Below are 19,155 nucleotides of genomic sequence, written 5' to 3'. Positions count from 1 at the left end.
AGTAGCCTAATACAGCCATGGCAGGAGAGCCGAGTGATCCTCTATAGCAAGTGAGTGAGGGTAACATGTATGTAATACATACACATATGTCATATACGGTATGATGGCTGTACTGTCCATAATTTATGAAAATATATTATCTTTACATTTATATATTTACCTTCATAGCAACTTCTCCAATCTGTGTTCCCAACACAGGCCTAAATGGGACATCAGATTTTCCTATTACGGACACAGAACTTGCTTTATCTGCCAGGAAGGCTGCCACCTCCATACCTAGATAGATAGGCAAGAAAAGGTTTAAGGGAATCTGTCAGCAGGATTGCCATGTAATCTGAGAGCAACATTATGTAGGGACTGAGACCCTGATTCTAGTGATGTCACTTACAGGGTTGGGTGTTACAGTTTCAAAGAAATCAGTGTTTTATCAGCAGGAGATTATCACTACAGGACTAGGAGACTCGTGCCTCCTAGTCCTCCTGCTCTGTGCCACACTGCCTCCACCACTGATTATAAATAGAAAGTTGTGAATCAGGGGAGTGAGTGGGATAATACAGGGCTCAGCATTCTGAGCACTGCTGCATTTGCAGCACAGAAAATAGTGATTGTATTAACGCGACAGTATGCAAACTAACAGGTGAGACATCGCTGGAATCAGGGTCTCAGCCCCTACGTCATGCTGCCCTCAGATTACTTAGCAAAAACCTATTGACAGATTTCTTTTAATAAGCTATGGTTATTGTTTTGTTGTTTTCTTGTCTGCGTTGTCACATATATAACAGGCTGAGCTATTCAATGGCAAAAAAAATCCAGACATAAATCGGTTGAACATTTGTCATAAGTACATTATGTGATTACTACAGGAAAAACAAAGCTACACAGGGTGTACACATGCATAAATCAGATTTGTAGTCCACATGTCAGCACTACCTAGTCATACGTCTGGGCTAAGTAGCCATTATAACTGGGTTTTTTATAACTTTACACAGACTTTGAATCATTAACACATTTCTAATTTTTCTTTTTGCAGTTTTGTTTTTCTCCCTCCTCTTTTAGCAGTAGCCACAGCTTTTATATTTTTTCCTTCCACAAATTCACATGAGAGCTAGTTTTTTTGTTGTGTGATGAAGTGTACTTTTGAATGTCACCATTCATTTTACCATAAAAAGTACTGAAAAACCAAATAAAAATTGCAACTGCGGTGAAATGGTGAAAAAAAAAAAAAATATTCCGCCATTGTTAATTAGTAGTGACAAATTTATTGCCATTAAAATAACATCAGGCTGTTACTCACCATCAATGTAATAATGAGGCTAAATTGCTATGAGAATTATTACAATATTAAAGGTGTGGTCCGAGACTAAACGTTTATTTTAATTTTAAAGGTCTGTCTATAAAAAAGTACTTATCGTTCCCTCACTATGCTATCTAACTGCTTTATTTTTATTTTTTTTACTTCTCCCTCTTTGATGACGCTTCGTTTGAGAATCTCAAAGCATGCCGGGATACTAGAAAAGAAAAAAAAAAAAAGAAAAAAAAGAAATCGCCTTCAGGGGCAGTAGCTGCGGTCACTGCCAGAACTTTTGCCTCCACACTAGAACAAAGCATTATTATTATTATTATTTTTTATTTATTTATATAGCACCATTGATTCCATGGTGCTGTACATGAGAAGGGGTTATATACAAGTTACAGGTCTCACTTACAGTAAACAAACTAACAATGACAGACTGATACAGAGGGGCGAGGACCCTGCCCTTGCGGGCTTACATTCTGCAGGATTATGGGGAAGGAGACAATAGGTTGAGGGTTGCTGCAGCTCCGGCATTGGTGAGGCGGTAGCATCATCAGTGACGTCCATTCCAGTGTTTGAGCTAGTCTCTGCTCTACAGAGCATGCGTCGGTTGTCAATTCTAACTTTTGCCCAGTAGCATCTTGTCACTGTGCATATTGCACAGTGACAGTGCGCTCTCTCACGGTCTCTCAGTGCGCTCTCTCATGGGCTCTGATTAGAAGTGATGGGCCGACGACAGTGCACTCAGTGGGAATTGCAAAAAGAATACCTGACATGTAGGAAAAACAGAGACCAGTCACATTACTTGCAACGGCAGGACTGGTCTCTGCTCGCTCTTTCTCCTCTTACAATGCGCAAGCATGCACTGGGATTCTCAAATTGTGATCAAACAGGAAGTAGGGAAAGAAAAAAAAAGTTAGAGTAGTGAGGGAATAATAGGGACTTTTTACCGTATATACTCGAGTATAAGCCGACCCGAGTATAAGCCGACCCCCCTAATTTTGCCACAAAAAACTGGGAAAACTTATTGACTCGAGTATAAGCCTAGGGTGGAAAATGCAACAACTACCGGTGAATTTCAAAAATAAAAATAGATGCTCCATACTGTTCATTATGGCCCCATAGCTGTGCCATATAGTGCTCTGCACCATTATTGCCCCATAGCTGTGCCATATAGTGCTCTGCACCATTATTGCCCCATAGCTGTGCCATACAGTGCTCTGCACCATTACTGCCCCATAGCTGTGCCATATAGTGCTCTGCACCATTATTGCCCCATAGCTGTGCCATACAGTGCTCTGCACCATTACTGCCCCATAGCTGTGCCATATAGTGCTCTGCACCATTACTGCCCCATAGCTGTGCCATATAGTGCTCTGCACCATTATTGCCCCATAGCTGTGCCATACAGTGCTCTGCACCATTACTGCCCCATAGCTGTGCCATATAGTGCTCTGCACCATTACTGCCCCATAGCTGTGCCATATAGTGCTCTGCACCATTACTGCCCCATAGCTGTGCCATACAGTGCTCTGCACCATTACTGCCCCATAGCTGTGCCATATAGTGCTCTGCACCATTACTGCCCCATAGCTGTGCCATATAGTGCTCTGCACCATTACTGCCCCATAGCTGTGCCATACAGTGCTCTGCACCATTACTGCCCCATAGCTGTGCCATATAGTGCTCTGCACCGTCCATTATTGCCCCATAGCTGTGCCATACAGTGCTCTGCACCATTACTGCCCCATAGCTCTGCCATATAGTGCTCTGCACCATTACTGCCCCATAGCTGTGCCATACAGTGCTCTGCACCATTGCCCCATAGCTCTGCCATATAGTGCTCTGCACCATTACTGCCCCATAGCTGTGCCATATAGTGCTCTGCACCATTACTGCCCCATAGCTGTGCCATATAGTGCTCTGCACCATTACTGCCCCATAGCTGTGCCATACAGTGCTCTGCACCATTGCCCCATAGCTCTGCCATATAGTGCTCTGCACCGTCCATTATTGCCCCATAGCTGTGCCATATAGTGCTCTGCACCATTGCCCCATAGCTCTGCCATATAGTGCTCTGCACCGTCCATTATTGCCCCATAGCTGTGCCATATAGTGCTCTGCACCATTGCCCCATAGCTCTGCCATATAGTGCTCTGCACCGTCCATTATTGCCCCATAGCTGTGCTGCTGCTGCTGCTGCAATAAAAATAATAAAACACATACTCACCTGTCTTGCTTGCAGCTTCTCGGCGCCATCTTCCCGGCGTCTCCCTGCACTGACTGATCAGGCAGAGGGCGGCGCGCACACTATATGCGTCATCGCGCCCTCTGCCTGCAGTCAGTGAGGAGAGAGAGACGCCGGGAAGATGGAGACAGCGCCCGGCGTGTGGAACGCGGACAGGTGAATATGACATACTTACCTGCTCCCGGCGTCCCGCTCCTTCCCCCTGCCTGTGTTCGGTGCCGCAGCCTCTTCCTCTGTCAGCGGTCACCGGCACCGCTTCATTAGAGAAATGAATAGGCGGCTCCGCCCCTATGGGAGGTGGAGCAGCCTATTCATTTCTCTAATGAGCGGTCCCACGTGACCGCTCAGGGGAAGAGGCTGCTGCACCCGGAGACCGTGGGACGGGCAGGGGGAGTGACAGGATCGCCGGGACTAGGTAAGTATGCCTCAGCGCCCTCTCCCCCTCACCCGCCGACCCTGCCACAGACCGTGACTCGAGTATAAGCCGAGGGGGCACTTTCAGCCCAAAAATTTGGGCTGAAAATCTCGGCTTATACTCGAGTATATACGGTAATTAATGTACATACATTTAGTATTAAAATAAATACAGGGTGGTCCAAAAGTAGGTGGACAGCATGTGAAAACATGTTTTTTGGCATTCAAAGTTCTCACCACACATATATATAAGTTTCTTGGGGGGTCTAGTTTCCAAAATGGGGTCACTTGTGGGGGGTTTCTACTGTTTAGGCACATCAGGGGCTCTGCAAAGGCAACGTGATGCCCGCAGACCATTCCATCAAAGTCTGCATTCCAAAACGTCACTACTTCTCTTCCGAGCTCTGACGTGCACCCAAACAGTGGTTCCCCCCACATATGGGGTATCGGCGTACTCAGGACAAACTGGACAACAACTTTTGCAGACCTCTTTCTCCTTTTACCCTTGGGAAACTAAAAAAATTGTTGCTAAAAGATCATTTTTGTGACTAAAAAGTTAAATGTTCATTTTTTTCTTCCATGTTGCTTCTGCTGCTGTGAAACACCTGAAGAGTTAATAAAACTTCTTGAACGTGGTTTTGAGCACCTTAAGGCTACTTTCACACTAGCGTCGTTCGACGCACGTCGCAATGCGTAGCTTTGGAGAAAAAACGCATCCTGCAAAGTTGCCTGCAGGATGCGTTTTTTCTCCATAGACTTTCATTAGCGACGCATTGCGACGGATTGCCACACGTCGCATCCGTCATGCGACGGATGTGTCGTGTTTTGGCGAACCGTCGGCACAAAAAAATGGGTTTTTTTGTGTGTCGTGTCCGCCATCGTCTGCCAAACTCCACCCCGGAACTCACAATGGGGCAGCGGATGCGTTGTAAAACTGCATCCGCTGCCCACATTGTGCTACATTAACACACTGTCCGTCGGTACGTCGGGCCGACGGTTTGAGACGGCCCGTACTGACGGACTAGTGTGAAAGTAGCCAAAGGGGTGCAGTTTTTAGAATGGTGTCACTTTTGGGTATTTTCAACCATATAGAACCCTCAAATTGACTTCAAATGTGAGGTTGTCACTAAAAAAAATGGTTTTGTAAATGTTGTAAAAATGAGAAATTGCTGGTCAACTTTTAACCCTTATAACTTCCTAACAAAAAAAAAATTGTTTCCAAAATTGTGCTGATGTAAAGTAGATATGTGGGAATGTATTAACTATTTTGTGTCACATAACTCTCTGGTTTAACAGAATAAAAATTCAAAATATATAATAATAATAATAATAATAATAATAATAATAATAATAATAATAAATCAAAATAAATATTTTCTGTCCACCTACTTTTGGACCACCCTGTATTAGTTTTGTACCACCCCTAATATATATTATTATCACTTCTTTTTTTTTTTTTTTAAACCTGAAATTCATACATTTATGAACTTGCTCCGACTATGGCTCCACAGCCCTAATACAAGGTCCATAAAAACAAAAAACTGTACGCACACTAAAATTATAATTACAGTATACTATTATTGTGTAAAAGAAATCTACCATAGTATTTGCCTAAAGATCTCCTTTGTCTTTGAAAGCCAAAAGTCTTGTACTGCAAAAGGCCCGAATGCGTTGTGTAGCTGCACCTACCTATGAACGAACTGCCCATGATCACCACGTTCTTGCCAGTAGCCGCTTCAGATATTGCATTGGCATCCTCTGGAGAGCGCAAATAGAAGACGTTCTGCAATGTGGCGCCCGGACAGGTAAGCTCCCTAGGTCTAAGAAATGCACATATAAAGTAATTACGATCTCACTTATCCATAGTCGGAGCTTTGTGTTCAGTCGAGAAAAACTTAATAGTTGAATAAAGCTCCAATCAGCAATATGTACTCGGGCCCCCAACTGACCACGTCCTGCCTATGATACTGGAGACTTACGTGGCTTTTGGGCGTGCGACCTCTGTTCCCATCAGACTTTAGAATACATTATTAAATAGATCTCTTAGACAGTGGCGTAACTCAAAGCTTGAGGGGCTCCATTGCAAAATGTCCAGCAGGGCCCCCAGCTATTTTGGGTCTTTGATAGTAACTTTCTATTCATATGGGACAAATGGATCTTTTGGGCCCCTTAAACACCAGGACCCTTGTACTACTGCAAACCCTGCACCCACTATATATTTACAGTCCTCCCTGTAGACCTGATGAGCCTGCTTACTTACATGATGTGGTTTTCTTGCTTGATAATAAAATGTTATTAAAATGAACATTCAGAGAATACTAATTTCAATATCAAGAGGGAAAACTATAATACTATAACCCAAGATCAGTACATGATGTGTAACACCATTGTGCTTACAGTATTTATCTTGGGATGGCCTCCAAATATAAAGATTTCTCAGCACATTAGCACAAATAGTGGCGACTACACTTTTCATTAGGTGGTCTCTACTCTAAACCCCTATAATCAGCGGAATCTGACATCTAACTTACATACGTGGCATCTTAAGGTGGGCATCACATAGTTACCTGCTGCCAGTTGCGATTAGAAGTTGGCTGTATTGAAGAAATGATCCATCCTTAAATTTGACCTTGGCTTCATCTGTGTTAATAGAAACAGCCTACGACATATAGCAAGAAATGTATGAACTGAAGAACAGTGTGCAGAGCAGATGTCATATAGTATTGGCAAATATCCCGTCTGCACTAGTACATTTAATAGAAGCCACCTGCCTGACAGTGCAGTGATCCCGTATAGCAGTGCCTGTTTATTATGAATACATTGCTGATATTGGGAAGATCTGGAGTCAACATGTATTCCTCCCAATCATAGCATCTGTCATAACATTCAGTGCTATAGCATCTAGGTTTCATCTTGGAAAGGACAACATTCATTTATGGCATCAGTGCAATCATTTTCCCTTTGCATGTCTACATAGTGTATCCCGGCCAGTTGTGTGGGCTGGCCTCGTGGCAAAAATGTACTTTTAAAAGAGCCTTGCAATATTGGAATTTCCAGTGAATAAACTAATCATGTCCAGTAGGTGGCAGTAAAGTCACATCCATTATAAATGTGATCCGTGTAATAATATAGTGACCGTATACAATAAATGGCGGCGACAGGGTGGAGAAAATTTTCAACGCATTGCTAAATCCTTATACATTGTATGTATGTATGTATGTATGTATGTATGTATGTATGTATGTATGTATGTATGTATGTATCTACTATATAATTGTCTAAGGGTACTTCCGTCTGTCTGTCTGTCCTTCTGTCTGTCGCAGTTATTCGTTCGCTGATAGGCAGCTGGCAAGATCAGTCATGGCTGCCGCGACCAATCAGCGACACGCACAGTCCGGAAAAAAATGGCCGCTCCTTACTCCCCGCACTCACTGCCCGGCGCCCGCATACACCCCTCCGGTCACCGCTCACACAGGGTTAATGCCGGCGGTAACGGACCGCGTTATGCCTCGGGTAACGCACTCCGTTACCGCCGCTATTAACCCTGCATGTCCCCAACTTTGTACTATTGACGCTGCCTATGCGGCATCAATAGTACAAAATGTAATGTTAAAAATAATAAATAAAAAAACCAAAAAACCTGCTATACTCACCCTCTGTAGTCCGCTGAGCCGCTCGCGCCGCCCGCCATCTTCCGTTGCAGGTTGCGGTGGCAAAGATGGTATGGAAGGACCTGCCATGACATCACGGTCATGTGACCGCGACGTCATCACAGGTCCTGCGCTCAGACCAACCCTGGGACCGGAAGCTGCCGTGGACTACAAGGGGCCCTCGGAAAGGTGAGTATATGTTTATTTTTTTATTTTTTAACCTGTGACAAACGTGGCTGGGCAATATACTACTTCGCTGTGCAATATACTACGTGGCTCTGTGCTGTATACTAAGTCGCTGGGCAATATACTACGTAACTGGGCAATATACTACGTCGCTAGGCAATATACTACGTGCCTGGACAATATACTTCGTGGCTGGACAAAATACTACGTGGCTGTGCAATGTACTACGTGGACATACATAGTCTAGAATACCCGATACGTTAGAATCGGGCCACCATCTAGTATGTATATATATATGTGTGTGTGTGTGTGTGTGTGTGTGTGTGTGTGTGTGTGTGTGTGTGTGTGTGTGTGTGTGTGTGTGTGTGTGTGTGTGTGTGTGTATACACACACACACACACACACACACACACACACACACACATATATATATTTTATGCAGTACAGACCAAAAGTTTGGACACATCCCATTTAATGATTTTTCTGTATTTTCATGACTATGAAAATTGTACATTCACACTGAAGGCATCAAAGCTATGAATTAATACATGTGGAATTATATATTTAACAAAAAAGTGTGAAACAACTGAAATTATGTCTTATATTCTAGGTTCTTCAAAGTAGCCACCTTTTGCTTTGATGACTGCTTTGCACACTCTTGGCATTCTCTTGATGAGCTTCCAGAGGTAGTCACCGGGAATGGTTTTCACTTCACAGGTGTGTCCTGTCAGGTTTAATAAGTGGGATTTCTTGCCTTATAAATAGTGTTGGGACCATCAGTTGTGTTGTACAGAAGTCTGGTGGATACACAGCTGATCGTCTATTCAGTAGGACTGTTAGAATTTGTATTATGGCAAGAAAAAAAAGCAGCTAAGTAAAGAAAAAGGAGTGGCCATCATTACTTTAAGAAATGAAGGTCAGTTCCAAAAATTGGGCAAACTTTGAAAGTGTCTCCATGTGCAGTGGCAAAAACCATCAAGCGCTACAAAGAAACTGGCTCACATGAGGACCGCCCCAGGAAAGGAAGACCAAGAGTCACCTCTGCTTCTGAGGATAAGTTTATCCGAATCACCAGCCTCAGAAATCGCAGGTTAACAGCAGCTCAGATTAGAGACCAGGTCAATGCCACACAGAGTTCTAGCAGCAGACACATCTCTACAACAACTGTTAAGAGGAGGCTTTGTGCAGCAGGCCTTCATGGTAAAATAGCTGCTAGGAAACCACTGCTAAGGACAGGCAACAAGCAGAAGAGACTTGTTTGGGCTAAAGAACACAAGGAATGGACATTAGACCAGTGGAAATCTGTGCTTTGGTCTGATGAGTGCAAATTTGAGATCTTTGGTTCCAACTACCGTGTCTTTGTGCAACGTGGAAAAGGTGAACGGATGGACTCCACAAATGCCTGGTTCCCACCATGAAGCATGGAGGAGGAGGTGTGATGGTGTGGGGGTGCTTTGCTGGTGACACTGTTGGGGATTTATTCAAAATTGAAGGCATACTGAACCAGCATGGCTACCACAGCATCTTGCAGCGGCATGCTATTCCATCCGGTTTGCGTTTAGTTGGACCATCATTTATTTTTCAACAGGACAATGACCCCAAACACACCTCCAGGCTGTGTAAGGGCTATCTGACCAAGAAGGAGAGTGATGGGGTGCTACGCCAGATGACCTGGCCTCCACAGTCACCAGACCTGAACCCAATCGAGATGGTTTGGGTGAGCTGGACCGCAGAGTGAAGACAAAAGGGCCAACAAGTGCTAAGCATCTCTGGGAACTCCTTCAAGATTGTTGGAAGACCATTCCTGGTGACTACCTCTTGAAGCTCATCAAGAGAATGCCAAGAGTGTGCAAAGCAGTCATCAAAGCAAAAGGTGGCCACTTTGAAGAAACGAGAATATAAGACATAATATCAGTTGTTTCACACTTTTTTGTTAAGTATATAATTCCACATGTGTTAATTCATAGTTTTGATGCCTTCAGTGTGAATGTACAATTTTCATAGTCATGAAAATACAGAAAAAGCTTTAAATGAGAAGGTGTGTCCAAACTTTTGGTCTGTACTGTATAAATATATATATTCACGATGCGTCAGCAGGCTGCGATTAAAGAATACATGAACTCCAATACTGCTGTAAATGTTAAAAGTTGTAAGAAGCTTTGTTTTCGTTTTATGATCAAAGAGCGCAAAAGCCATCCAACCACGTCATGGTGTACCTTTAATATGGACGGTCTCTATCACTAATGTCCTACCTCTCCATGTGTCAAACCAGTCCTCATCCACATGTAAAGAAATAATGACCTGAGTGCCCTCTTATAAAGTATTAATGCCACAAGTGCCCCTTTATAAAGTAATAACCCCTCAGTGCCCCCTTATAAAATAATGCCCCTTGTGGATGCCAATACAGTTGAGAGTGGCAGTCTCCTGAGCAGACCCTGCGGTATGATCTATGGTATTATGCAAAAACAATTACCTGTTTTTCCATCCATACTTCAAGATCATGCTCTTTGTAAAATTCTATAGGACGCAGGTAGATCTCGACAGCCTTTGCATTCATTGCCTGTAGAAATAAAGGAAATTTTAACAAAGAAGCAGATATTCAAGTGGATATGGATAAATGTGTAGGAAGGTTTAAGGGGTCTTCCGATCCTGTAAAGCAGAGGCGGACAAACCATTGGTGCAATCTGTGCAGCTGCACAGGGGCCCGATCGTGAGGGGCCACTTCTACCTCCAAAGCAGGTGAAATTGTGCATTATTATGATCTATTTGACTGGAAAGGGCCCATATATTGTTCCTGCACAGGAGCCCTCTTCTGTGTGTGTCTGCTCCTGCTGTAAAGGGACGGTATATTGCTGAGATATGCCATCCCTTTATGATCGGTGAACGTCCGACCAATCCTAAAAACTGAGGGGTCACAGCACAGCTTTACAAATGGATTCCCTTCTATGCTTCCCCTGCATAGCTGCACTCCCGGACACCCAGATGTGCAGGGAGCTGCTTCCATTAAAGTCAACTGAATGGGCTGCGCTGCGGCTCCCAGTGCAGCAAATGCCCCCATATAAAGAAAATAATAAATGGGCTGCACTACTAATTCAGTGCTGCCGCTGCTTCATTCTCAGGATTCATGGGGCTGACCTCTGAGATCATAAGGTCATGGCAAATGTTAAGGGGAAAGTGCACCCCCCACCACCGCCATAACTGTTCACAGAACATTGCAGGGTAATCTCATACTACAGACCTTACTGAGTTTGGTCCGGTCATATGGGATGTGCCTTTCTCGTGTCACCAGGACAATCCTTCCCATATAACCTTCCTGGCGAAGAGTCTCAGCACACACCAAGGCAGCAGGGCCTACGGAAATATGAATGGCGGAAAAATCAGAAAATACTTTAGGAAGCAGAAAAGTAATTTAACAATAGCACCAACATTAGTAGACATGAGTAGTATTTAGTACTCCTCTACTCTCCATATTGTCGAGAAGTCTCTTAAAAATAAGTTCTATCTTGTAGACTACTAGTAGAGAGAGCAAGAATGTCTCCAACAAAAACTTATAACAGTCACCACTAGGGGGAGCATGGTGCATATACATTAATAATGCACTCATTCACTTTAACCCCTGCTAGAGCAGGCCACGTTTTTGATATTTCATTTTTGTTCTTTTTTTCCTCCTATTCTGTCAAGAGCTATAGCTTCTTTTTTTTTTTTTACTTTGTACGAGTGCTTGTTTCTTTGGAGAGATGAGTTCTTTAAAATATACTGTAATATTCTGAAAAATGGGGAAAAAGTTTTAGCAGAGAAGTGGTGAAAAGAAGAAAACAATATTCATGTTTTATTTTCACGGCAATAGAAAATGACCGGACAACAAGATCATTCAGGTCAGTAATCGAATTGGTGAGAATTGGCCAGGTCAGTAAACTATGGCCCTAGGATGGCAGCCCTGAGAACCGCCTCCTACCTGATGGGATCCCCAGCTCTTACTTGGATTTGACGGCCTGATGTGTCACCATTATTGCGGTGTGACGTACATATGACATCGCACCATATCGGCTAATCAAATGATCATTTTTGGGAACAAAGGACGTTTAGATAGATCTTTATTACATTCTTTGGTTAAAGTGTGTTGATCAAAAAATGGTAATTTTAGTATTTCCAGTTTTTCTTTACACAGTTTACTGGATTAGTCCATTTAATTTTATATCATAATAGATCGAACTTTTAACCATTGTGACTATATAAAATATGTATTTCTTATTTTTTTTTTATATAGAGGAGGCGGAGGTGAGCTGTGACCATTACTTATTGTAAACAGTATATCCTGTGTAATCTCCTGTATATAGAGATGTTAATTTATATTGTAGTCCTGCCTGCAATGATAATGAATGGTGAAAGTCATTGGTACAGAATAGAAATTATGAGTCTAGGATTAGGCTTAGTGGCCAGTGTGAAAATTGCAAGATTTCCGGTTTGTTTGTTTGTCTTTTATAAAGATAATATTGTGGTAAATTGAAAAAAAAAAAAAAGATTTAAAAAGGAACCTACCACCAAATGTGTTTACCAATCTTAGGACACTGGGTCATTACTGAGCTATTTGCTGCTGCACCTCTGCTAGTCTTCTCAATGAGCTTTGTATAACCTTCCTTCTGTCTACATTATCAGTGGCAGGGTTATCAGGGACTTCATACTTCATAGCAGGGCATCATCAGTGAGGAACTAAAAGAGCAGCAGCATGGAAAGCAGAATTTTTAAACGCTACAGAAAGCAGAACAGTAAGTGACCCAGTGCTGGAATTGGGGTCATTCCTTTTCAAAATAACCTGTTCAAAGAGTGAAAGACATCAGAGGTTTGTCACTTATGTGTATTCTTCATTGTCTGCCTTTATCGTGTGTGTATATTATTTATAGAGAGGGAAGAGGGAAGAGGGAAGAGGGAAGAGGGAAGAGGGAAGAGGGAAGAGGGAAGAGGGAAGAGGGAAGAGGGAAGAGGGAAGAGGGAAGAGGGAAGAGGGAAGAGGGAAGAGGGAAGAGGGAAGAGGGAAGAGGGAAGAGGGAAGAGGGAAGAGGGAAGAGGGAAGAGGGAAGAGGGAAGAGGGAGAGAAAAAGAAAGGGAGAAAGAAAGAAAGAAAGAAAGAAAGAAAGAAAGAAAGAAAGAAAGAAAGAAAGAAAGAAAGAAAGAAAGAAAGAAAGAAAGAAAGAAAGAAAGAAAGAAAGAAAGAAAGAAAGAAAGAGAGAATTTTGGAAATAGAGAAGGAGAGAGAACTAGAGAAGGAGAAAGAGAGAAATAGAGAAAGCGAGAGAAAGATTAATGGAGACTTTGTCATAAAAGTGTTAAATCCAATACCGTCCCCCCCCCCCCGACACTGGCGCACACTGTATTTACCTGCTCCAACCATCACCACAGTGCTTCGGTCACCAGCAGAGCGGCTGCTCATGGATTTTACTCGTTTACTGCTCTCTAATTCCTGAAATTAAGCACGTTATCAGCGGCCTAATTCACATATGAGTGGTGAATGCAGACAATATATGAAGGCATTTGGTTTTTTTACCATTTTACTGGTGACAATACACACGCTGCCATTCTCCACTTTGACCTTTGGATGAGAACAAAAAAAAAAAAAAAAAATTATAAAACTAGGAATGAAATACTCCCAGTATATACAGTGCATGTTTTGCCCTAATCAGCAGTCTCTAGTGGGACACAAAATGGAACCAACATGCAGTATGGTTTCCATTGCGCCCACCATAACAGACTTGTATGTACGGAGTTGTATTAAAGGGGCTGTGCTGCCATCTTCCATACTGGCACCGTTCCAGCGATTTTGGTGCCGGGTCTCTCAGGGCTCGGCTGACATTAGCCGCTGCTGGCTCACGTGGCAATACAATGTCCTTTACGGTCTCATTCAGATGTCTGTTTTTCACGTACACAGAAAAATGGAACCAGTACCATCAGCGCTTGGTCCGTGTGTCATCACTGTTTTTCACATGTGAATTAATCAATAAATGAATTCCAAAGCTTCTTCTATACTTGCATTATTAATCATAGACGGCACAGAGCCGCCATCCGAGAGCTGTAATGCTTTCACAGACCCACAGACTTGTATTGGCCCTTTTCATACGTGATGAAGCACGGACATACACTATAATGAAACGCGAACGTCTGAATGAGGCCGAAAATATAGTTATATATATATATATATATATATAATATATAATTGCCTAGAATACTACTTCCTGCAATTTGTGCCAACTTCCGTGGCTTTGTCCGGAGCTAATGTCCGGAGATAATGTCCGGAGCTAATGTCCGGAGATAAGTGACGTCACCAGTGTCCTACACCCAGGCAGAGCACAGGGGCCCCAGGCAGCATATGGGGCCCCAGGCAGAGCACAGGGGCCCCAAGCAGCATATGGGGCCCCAGGCAGAGCACAGTGGCCCCAGGCAGAGCACCCACCAAAGCGGAGGCCGAGGGTCCCCGCCCACCAAATCGGAGGCCGAGGGTCCCCGCCCACCAAATCGGAGGCAGAGGGTCCCCGCCCACCAAATCGGAGGCCGAGGGTCCCCGCCCACCAAATCGCAGGCCGAGGGTCCCCGCCCACCAAATCGGAGGCCGAGGGGCCCCGCCTACCAATTCGGAGGCCGAGGGTCCCCGCCCACCAAATCGGAGGCAGAGGGTCCCCACCCACCAAATCGGAGGCCGAGGGTCCCCGCCCACCAAATCGGAGGCCGAGGGTCCCCGCCCACCAAATCGGAGGCCAAAGGGCCCCACCAACCAAATCGGAGGCCGAGGGGCCCCGCCCACCAAATCGGAGGCCGAGGGTCCCTGCCCACCAAATCGGAGGCCGAGGGTCCCCGCCCACCAAATCGGAGGATAAGGGGCCCCACCAACCAAATCGGAGGCCGAGGAGCCCCGCCCACCAAATCGAAGGCTGAGCGGCCCCGCCCACCAAAGCGGAGGCAGAGGGACCCCGCCCACCAAATCGGAGGCTGTGGGGCCCCGCCAACCAAATCGGAGGCCAAGGGTCCCCGCCCACCAAATTATTCTTACATTTGAATAAATAAAGTATATATGGATTCTAGACTCCCGATTCTTTAGAATCGGGCTGCCATCTAGTATATATATATATATATATAAAAAGAAAATATATTAGCAGTAAGTGCGAGTATTGCAGCACTGGATATAGGATTTCGGATTAGAGCATATTACATCAGTTGTAAATGTGATTATTAGTTTAGTACTGCAACCAAATCATTCAAACTTTGCAGAGCTAATTCCATTCTCTGTCTATGTAAAATGTAAATTATTTTATAATAATTACCGTAAAGCAGGGTAGGCTGTCCAGCCCTGGAAACTCTTCTATATCACCGTTCTTTACATTAAAGCAGGCACCGTGCCAGGGACAGCGGACTCTATCCCCTACCAGAACCCCTGAAATTCAACAGACCATTTATATATCAATTTCTCTACAATCATCACATGGCACCATCATATTCCACAGAGCGGTACAGTAATTGTGCACTCTATTAGGGACTGATGGGAGTGTAATATCGGTCTCACGCCCTAGGGAAAATATTAGAGGATTAACCTAGAACTATATTTTGGGGGGCTGGGAGAACACAAAAGTGCTTGAAGGAAACCAAGCAAACACATTCAATACAGATTGGTGCGATAAGAACCCAGGACCCCAAAGTTGGACGCAGAGAGTGACCTCTTACCTACCAGACATTTATAGCATATCCTGTGGATGGAAATATGTCTTTAAGGGAAACTGGTCAATCACTCTGAATGTGAATAGTGTCCTGCGTCTTTAAATATATTAGGTCCTGTGAATTGTTTTGTAATGTAAGATAAGTAATGTTAGTAATGTACAGTATAGGGTGTATATTGTTGGATAGAGTGTATAGAATAGGTAGTATTGGGATAGGGATAGACAGTTGACAGTAGTTTCAGTAATGACATTAGGGTAAGACCGAGTTAATGTTTGGGAGTAGCCCATAATGTGAGGGTCCTAGTGTTAGGGCAAGTGATTACTTCCCAGAGTTAGTGCGTTCGAGTTAGGAGTGTCAAGTGAGCAGTGCTACCAAAAGGGGTGATCCATAGAAAAGGAGACTTAATGTCAGGGATAGCGACATCCTAAGGAAGAAGTGACTGGCTAGTTAAAGTGGCATTCAGGAGAAGGGTCTGTGAATAGGACGCAGAGTCATGAACCCCCGAGCTTGCAACGCTGAAAGTAATGGGTCTAAACAGTTAGTGGGACTAGTGGGGGTCCCGAGTGGTAGATTCAGGGTGCCAGTAGTGGAAGAAATAGGAAGGGGCACCGCTGAGCGAGTAGAGAGACTTGCTGATCAGGACTGTGGTGTTCAGGCTGGGTTGTGGCGACATAGGACGAAACAGTGTGTCTGCAAAGCCCCGGAGTAGACTACAAAGGAAGGATACGATGTGATAGAGAAATGCCTTATACCGTAGAGGAAACGTCCATAAGACTTAGTACTCGCTATCCCTTGTATATAACCTGTTCCAAGTTACCGTATCGGTCAGCAAAGACTCTCTGTTTAAATGACGGTCTCCTTTATTGAACTGTGGAGCCTATGGTCCTGGCCAGCCCACACCAAGGATTACATGCAGCCGGCACGGCTGGTGCCCTCACGGTACAAGTCCACACTCCCAGCCAGGATCTGCACTTTCATGTAGATGGAGACTAGAGCCCCGAGACGCGCTACAGCAGCAGCTGATGTGGTGAATATGGTACATTTTGTGTAAAATGCTGCTATGAAAAACGAATACAAATAATACATAATACGGAATGCATCACATTTCTTACCTTTACTCAGAGGTGCACCATAGTGGGAGCACTTGTTTCCCACAGCACTGAATACCCCATTATTCCTCACTAGGAGAATCGATTGCCCTTGAACTTGAAACTCTCGCATCCTGGAAAAAGACATAACATAAAATGGTGACATATCAGGCTCAAGGAAAGTGGAATGCTAACTGCAATATGCCAAGATTTCCGGCACTAACAGCTACAAATGTCCCGAGGGAACCGCACAGCATTCAACGTGTTGTCTGGATGGCCGACTGATGGCAATGATTTATGATATTAAAGGGAACCGATCACGTGAAGAAACACTATTAACCTGCAGATGTGGGGTTAATCTGCAGGTTAATAGCGTTTTCAACCTTCCCAGCACAAGCATTCAGACCCCTGCTGCCGAGAGGAAATTAACTTTTGTTCCTTCCGGCAGCGTTCCGGTTTCAGTCACAGGGGCGGCTTCGGAGCGGGATCAGTCACTGCTCTCTATATAGAGAGGGGTGGCTGTACCTGTGCCCCCCGCACTGACTGTACCTGTGCCCCCCGCATGACTGACAGCTCGCTCAGCATTAGAGCTGTCCGTCCAGGGTCGGACTGGCCCACCGGAGAATTCTCCAGTGAGCCCAGGTACTGACACCTGCTGGGGTAGCTGCCTAGGTCCCCGCTGCTCCAGGGACCCCCAGTCAGTGGCGTGTCGTTAATAGCGGCACACCATGCAGCTGCTATGGGGCCCGTCAGTCACGGGGGCCTGCCCAGTGCAGCAGACAGAAGCCTATCCCCGCTGCTAAAGAGATATGAATATTCACTCTTCCACATGCCCCCATGGGCGTGGAGAGGGGTGAATATTCATTTCACTGTAATAGCTGGCACCGGAGGTGAAGGGAAGGCCCAGCAGGTGGCTAACACTGAGGGCAATCTGGCCTGTTTATCTGGCCCTAAGGCTCCGGGGGGCCCCTGGCCAGATTGCCTTCATGTGCGGCGGGCAGGGAGTGATGCCTGCAGCTCCACTGCCTACAGGAGAAAATGACAGCAGAGCTGCAGGGATCAGTCCTGCTCCCTGTCCGGCGCTTCCTGTCTGATACAGCAGCGCGGCTGGATGATGACATCATTCAGTGCGCGGCTGTGCTGGAGAGGAAGCCGCCGGCGACGAAGATGCTGGTTGGGGAATGGACAGAGAGGTGAGTGGTGCTGTGTGTGTCTGCAGGGGAACGTGCAGAGGTGTGTGTAGGTGGTGGAGATGGCAATGAAGTGGGTGATGGAAAGGACGATGGAGGGTGGTGGGGGAGGAGGCAATGATGGAGGTGGTGGAAAGTGCAATGATGGGGGTGGTGGGGGAAGAAAATAATGAAAGAGGTAGTGGAAAGGGCAATGATGGGGGTGGTGGGGAGGAAGACAATGATGGAGGAGATGGAGAAGGCAATGATGGTGAGTGGTGGGGGAGAAGGCAATGATGGGGGTTGTCAGAATTATGTCCAATTATTGTCAAAATTATGGGTTTTTCCTAAATTCACCACACTTGGAATTTCATAGAATTTTCTTTGGACTTTGAAAAGGTGAGGTATTTTAATTATTTAGGTGTTAGATGTGGTTGATCAATAAGGATGGTTACAAATATGTATGTAGCCTCTAATTTAATAATTCAATAACAACAGTAACTTATTTTTCTGCTTACTCTCCATCTTTCATATCCAAGTCCTTGCACAGTTCTTCGGTAATCATCTCGTTTCCATTCATAGTGGTTTTAGTTTCAGTTCCTGCAATAAAATACAGCATTAGACATTTTTCAGCAGTAAATACACCTAGAAATTGCTATTAGAACTATTCTCACGCATTATTCACTACAAATACATTCTGAACGGCTCCATATAGACCTTTCTATAGCAGAAACATAATATGAGAAGCGATTATATATGTATTTATTGCAGCAGGAAACAGAACACTTCCAATTATTCTTTCAAGATTTCTTGCAAACCAGTGACACAGGATACACCATTATCATGCTAGATTTTCTATTTAAAACTGGCCTATCTTACCATATATATTACAGTTTTTCACTTTAACCTCTTTCCAGGTGAAGACCCAAATAAACATCTTGGGCCGGGGTCCACAAGTGTGGAGGGGGCTGAGGAGTTTAGCCCACCAGGAACAACAGCTCCGATATCGATGGAACGACTCCACTGCAAGAGGAGAATAATCCTACTTTTTATTTCCATGGGGGCCAGAAATGACTAAGCAGGGGTTGCCCAGTAGTGGCCAAACCCTTCCCGCTTTGTAGGCCGATTTCACACATTGCAAAAGCGCTGCAGAAGCGCACCATAAATTGAACATAATGCACAGCAATGTCAAAATGACACTGCTGTGCATGTTCCATCTTATATCACTTCTTTTAAGTGCTTCAGAAACCTTGAAGTGGTTAAAATTAAAAGTGACCTGCTCATTCTTCTACATCTTTAGTCCTACTTCAGAAAACAGAATAAAAGATGAAGACAGCAGAACCAGGGCAAGAACGACGGCTAAACTGCTGGCAAAGCTTTTCCTGAAGCGGCTTCACATGGGAAA

General features: G+C 44.6%; 1 protein-coding gene across 3 annotated transcripts in view; it reads right to left on the bottom strand.

The window, feature by feature from the left end:
* Positions 1-19,155, bottom strand: part of LOC143815349 (apoptosis-inducing factor 3-like) — a 156,537-nt gene that overhangs the window by 80,374 nt on the left and 57,008 nt on the right. For all 3 annotated transcript variants that reach the window (XM_077294466.1, XM_077294468.1, XM_077294467.1), the window contains exons 2-11: positions 18,269-18,350; positions 16,606-16,715; positions 15,103-15,212; positions 13,335-13,379; positions 13,169-13,250; positions 11,031-11,143; positions 10,266-10,352; positions 6,524-6,615; positions 5,646-5,776; positions 161-276 (exon numbers count right to left, since the gene is read on the bottom strand). In XM_077294466.1, the coding sequence (XP_077150581.1) occupies positions 161-276; positions 5,646-5,776; positions 6,524-6,615; positions 10,266-10,352; positions 11,031-11,143; positions 13,169-13,250; positions 13,335-13,379; positions 15,103-15,212; positions 16,606-16,715; positions 18,269-18,330 (948 nt within the window). In that variant the 5' untranslated portion in view covers positions 18,331-18,350. The remainder of the gene's footprint in view (positions 1-160; positions 277-5,645; positions 5,777-6,523; positions 6,616-10,265; positions 10,353-11,030; positions 11,144-13,168; positions 13,251-13,334; positions 13,380-15,102; positions 15,213-16,605; positions 16,716-18,268; positions 18,351-19,155) is intronic.

This window comes from Ranitomeya variabilis, chromosome 3, assembly GCF_051348905.1.
Source record: "Ranitomeya variabilis isolate aRanVar5 chromosome 3, aRanVar5.hap1, whole genome shotgun sequence".
In the NCBI taxonomy this organism is placed as follows: Eukaryota; Metazoa; Chordata; class Amphibia; order Anura; family Dendrobatidae; genus Ranitomeya; species Ranitomeya variabilis.
This window is presented reverse-complemented; position numbering and strand designations above follow the sequence as displayed.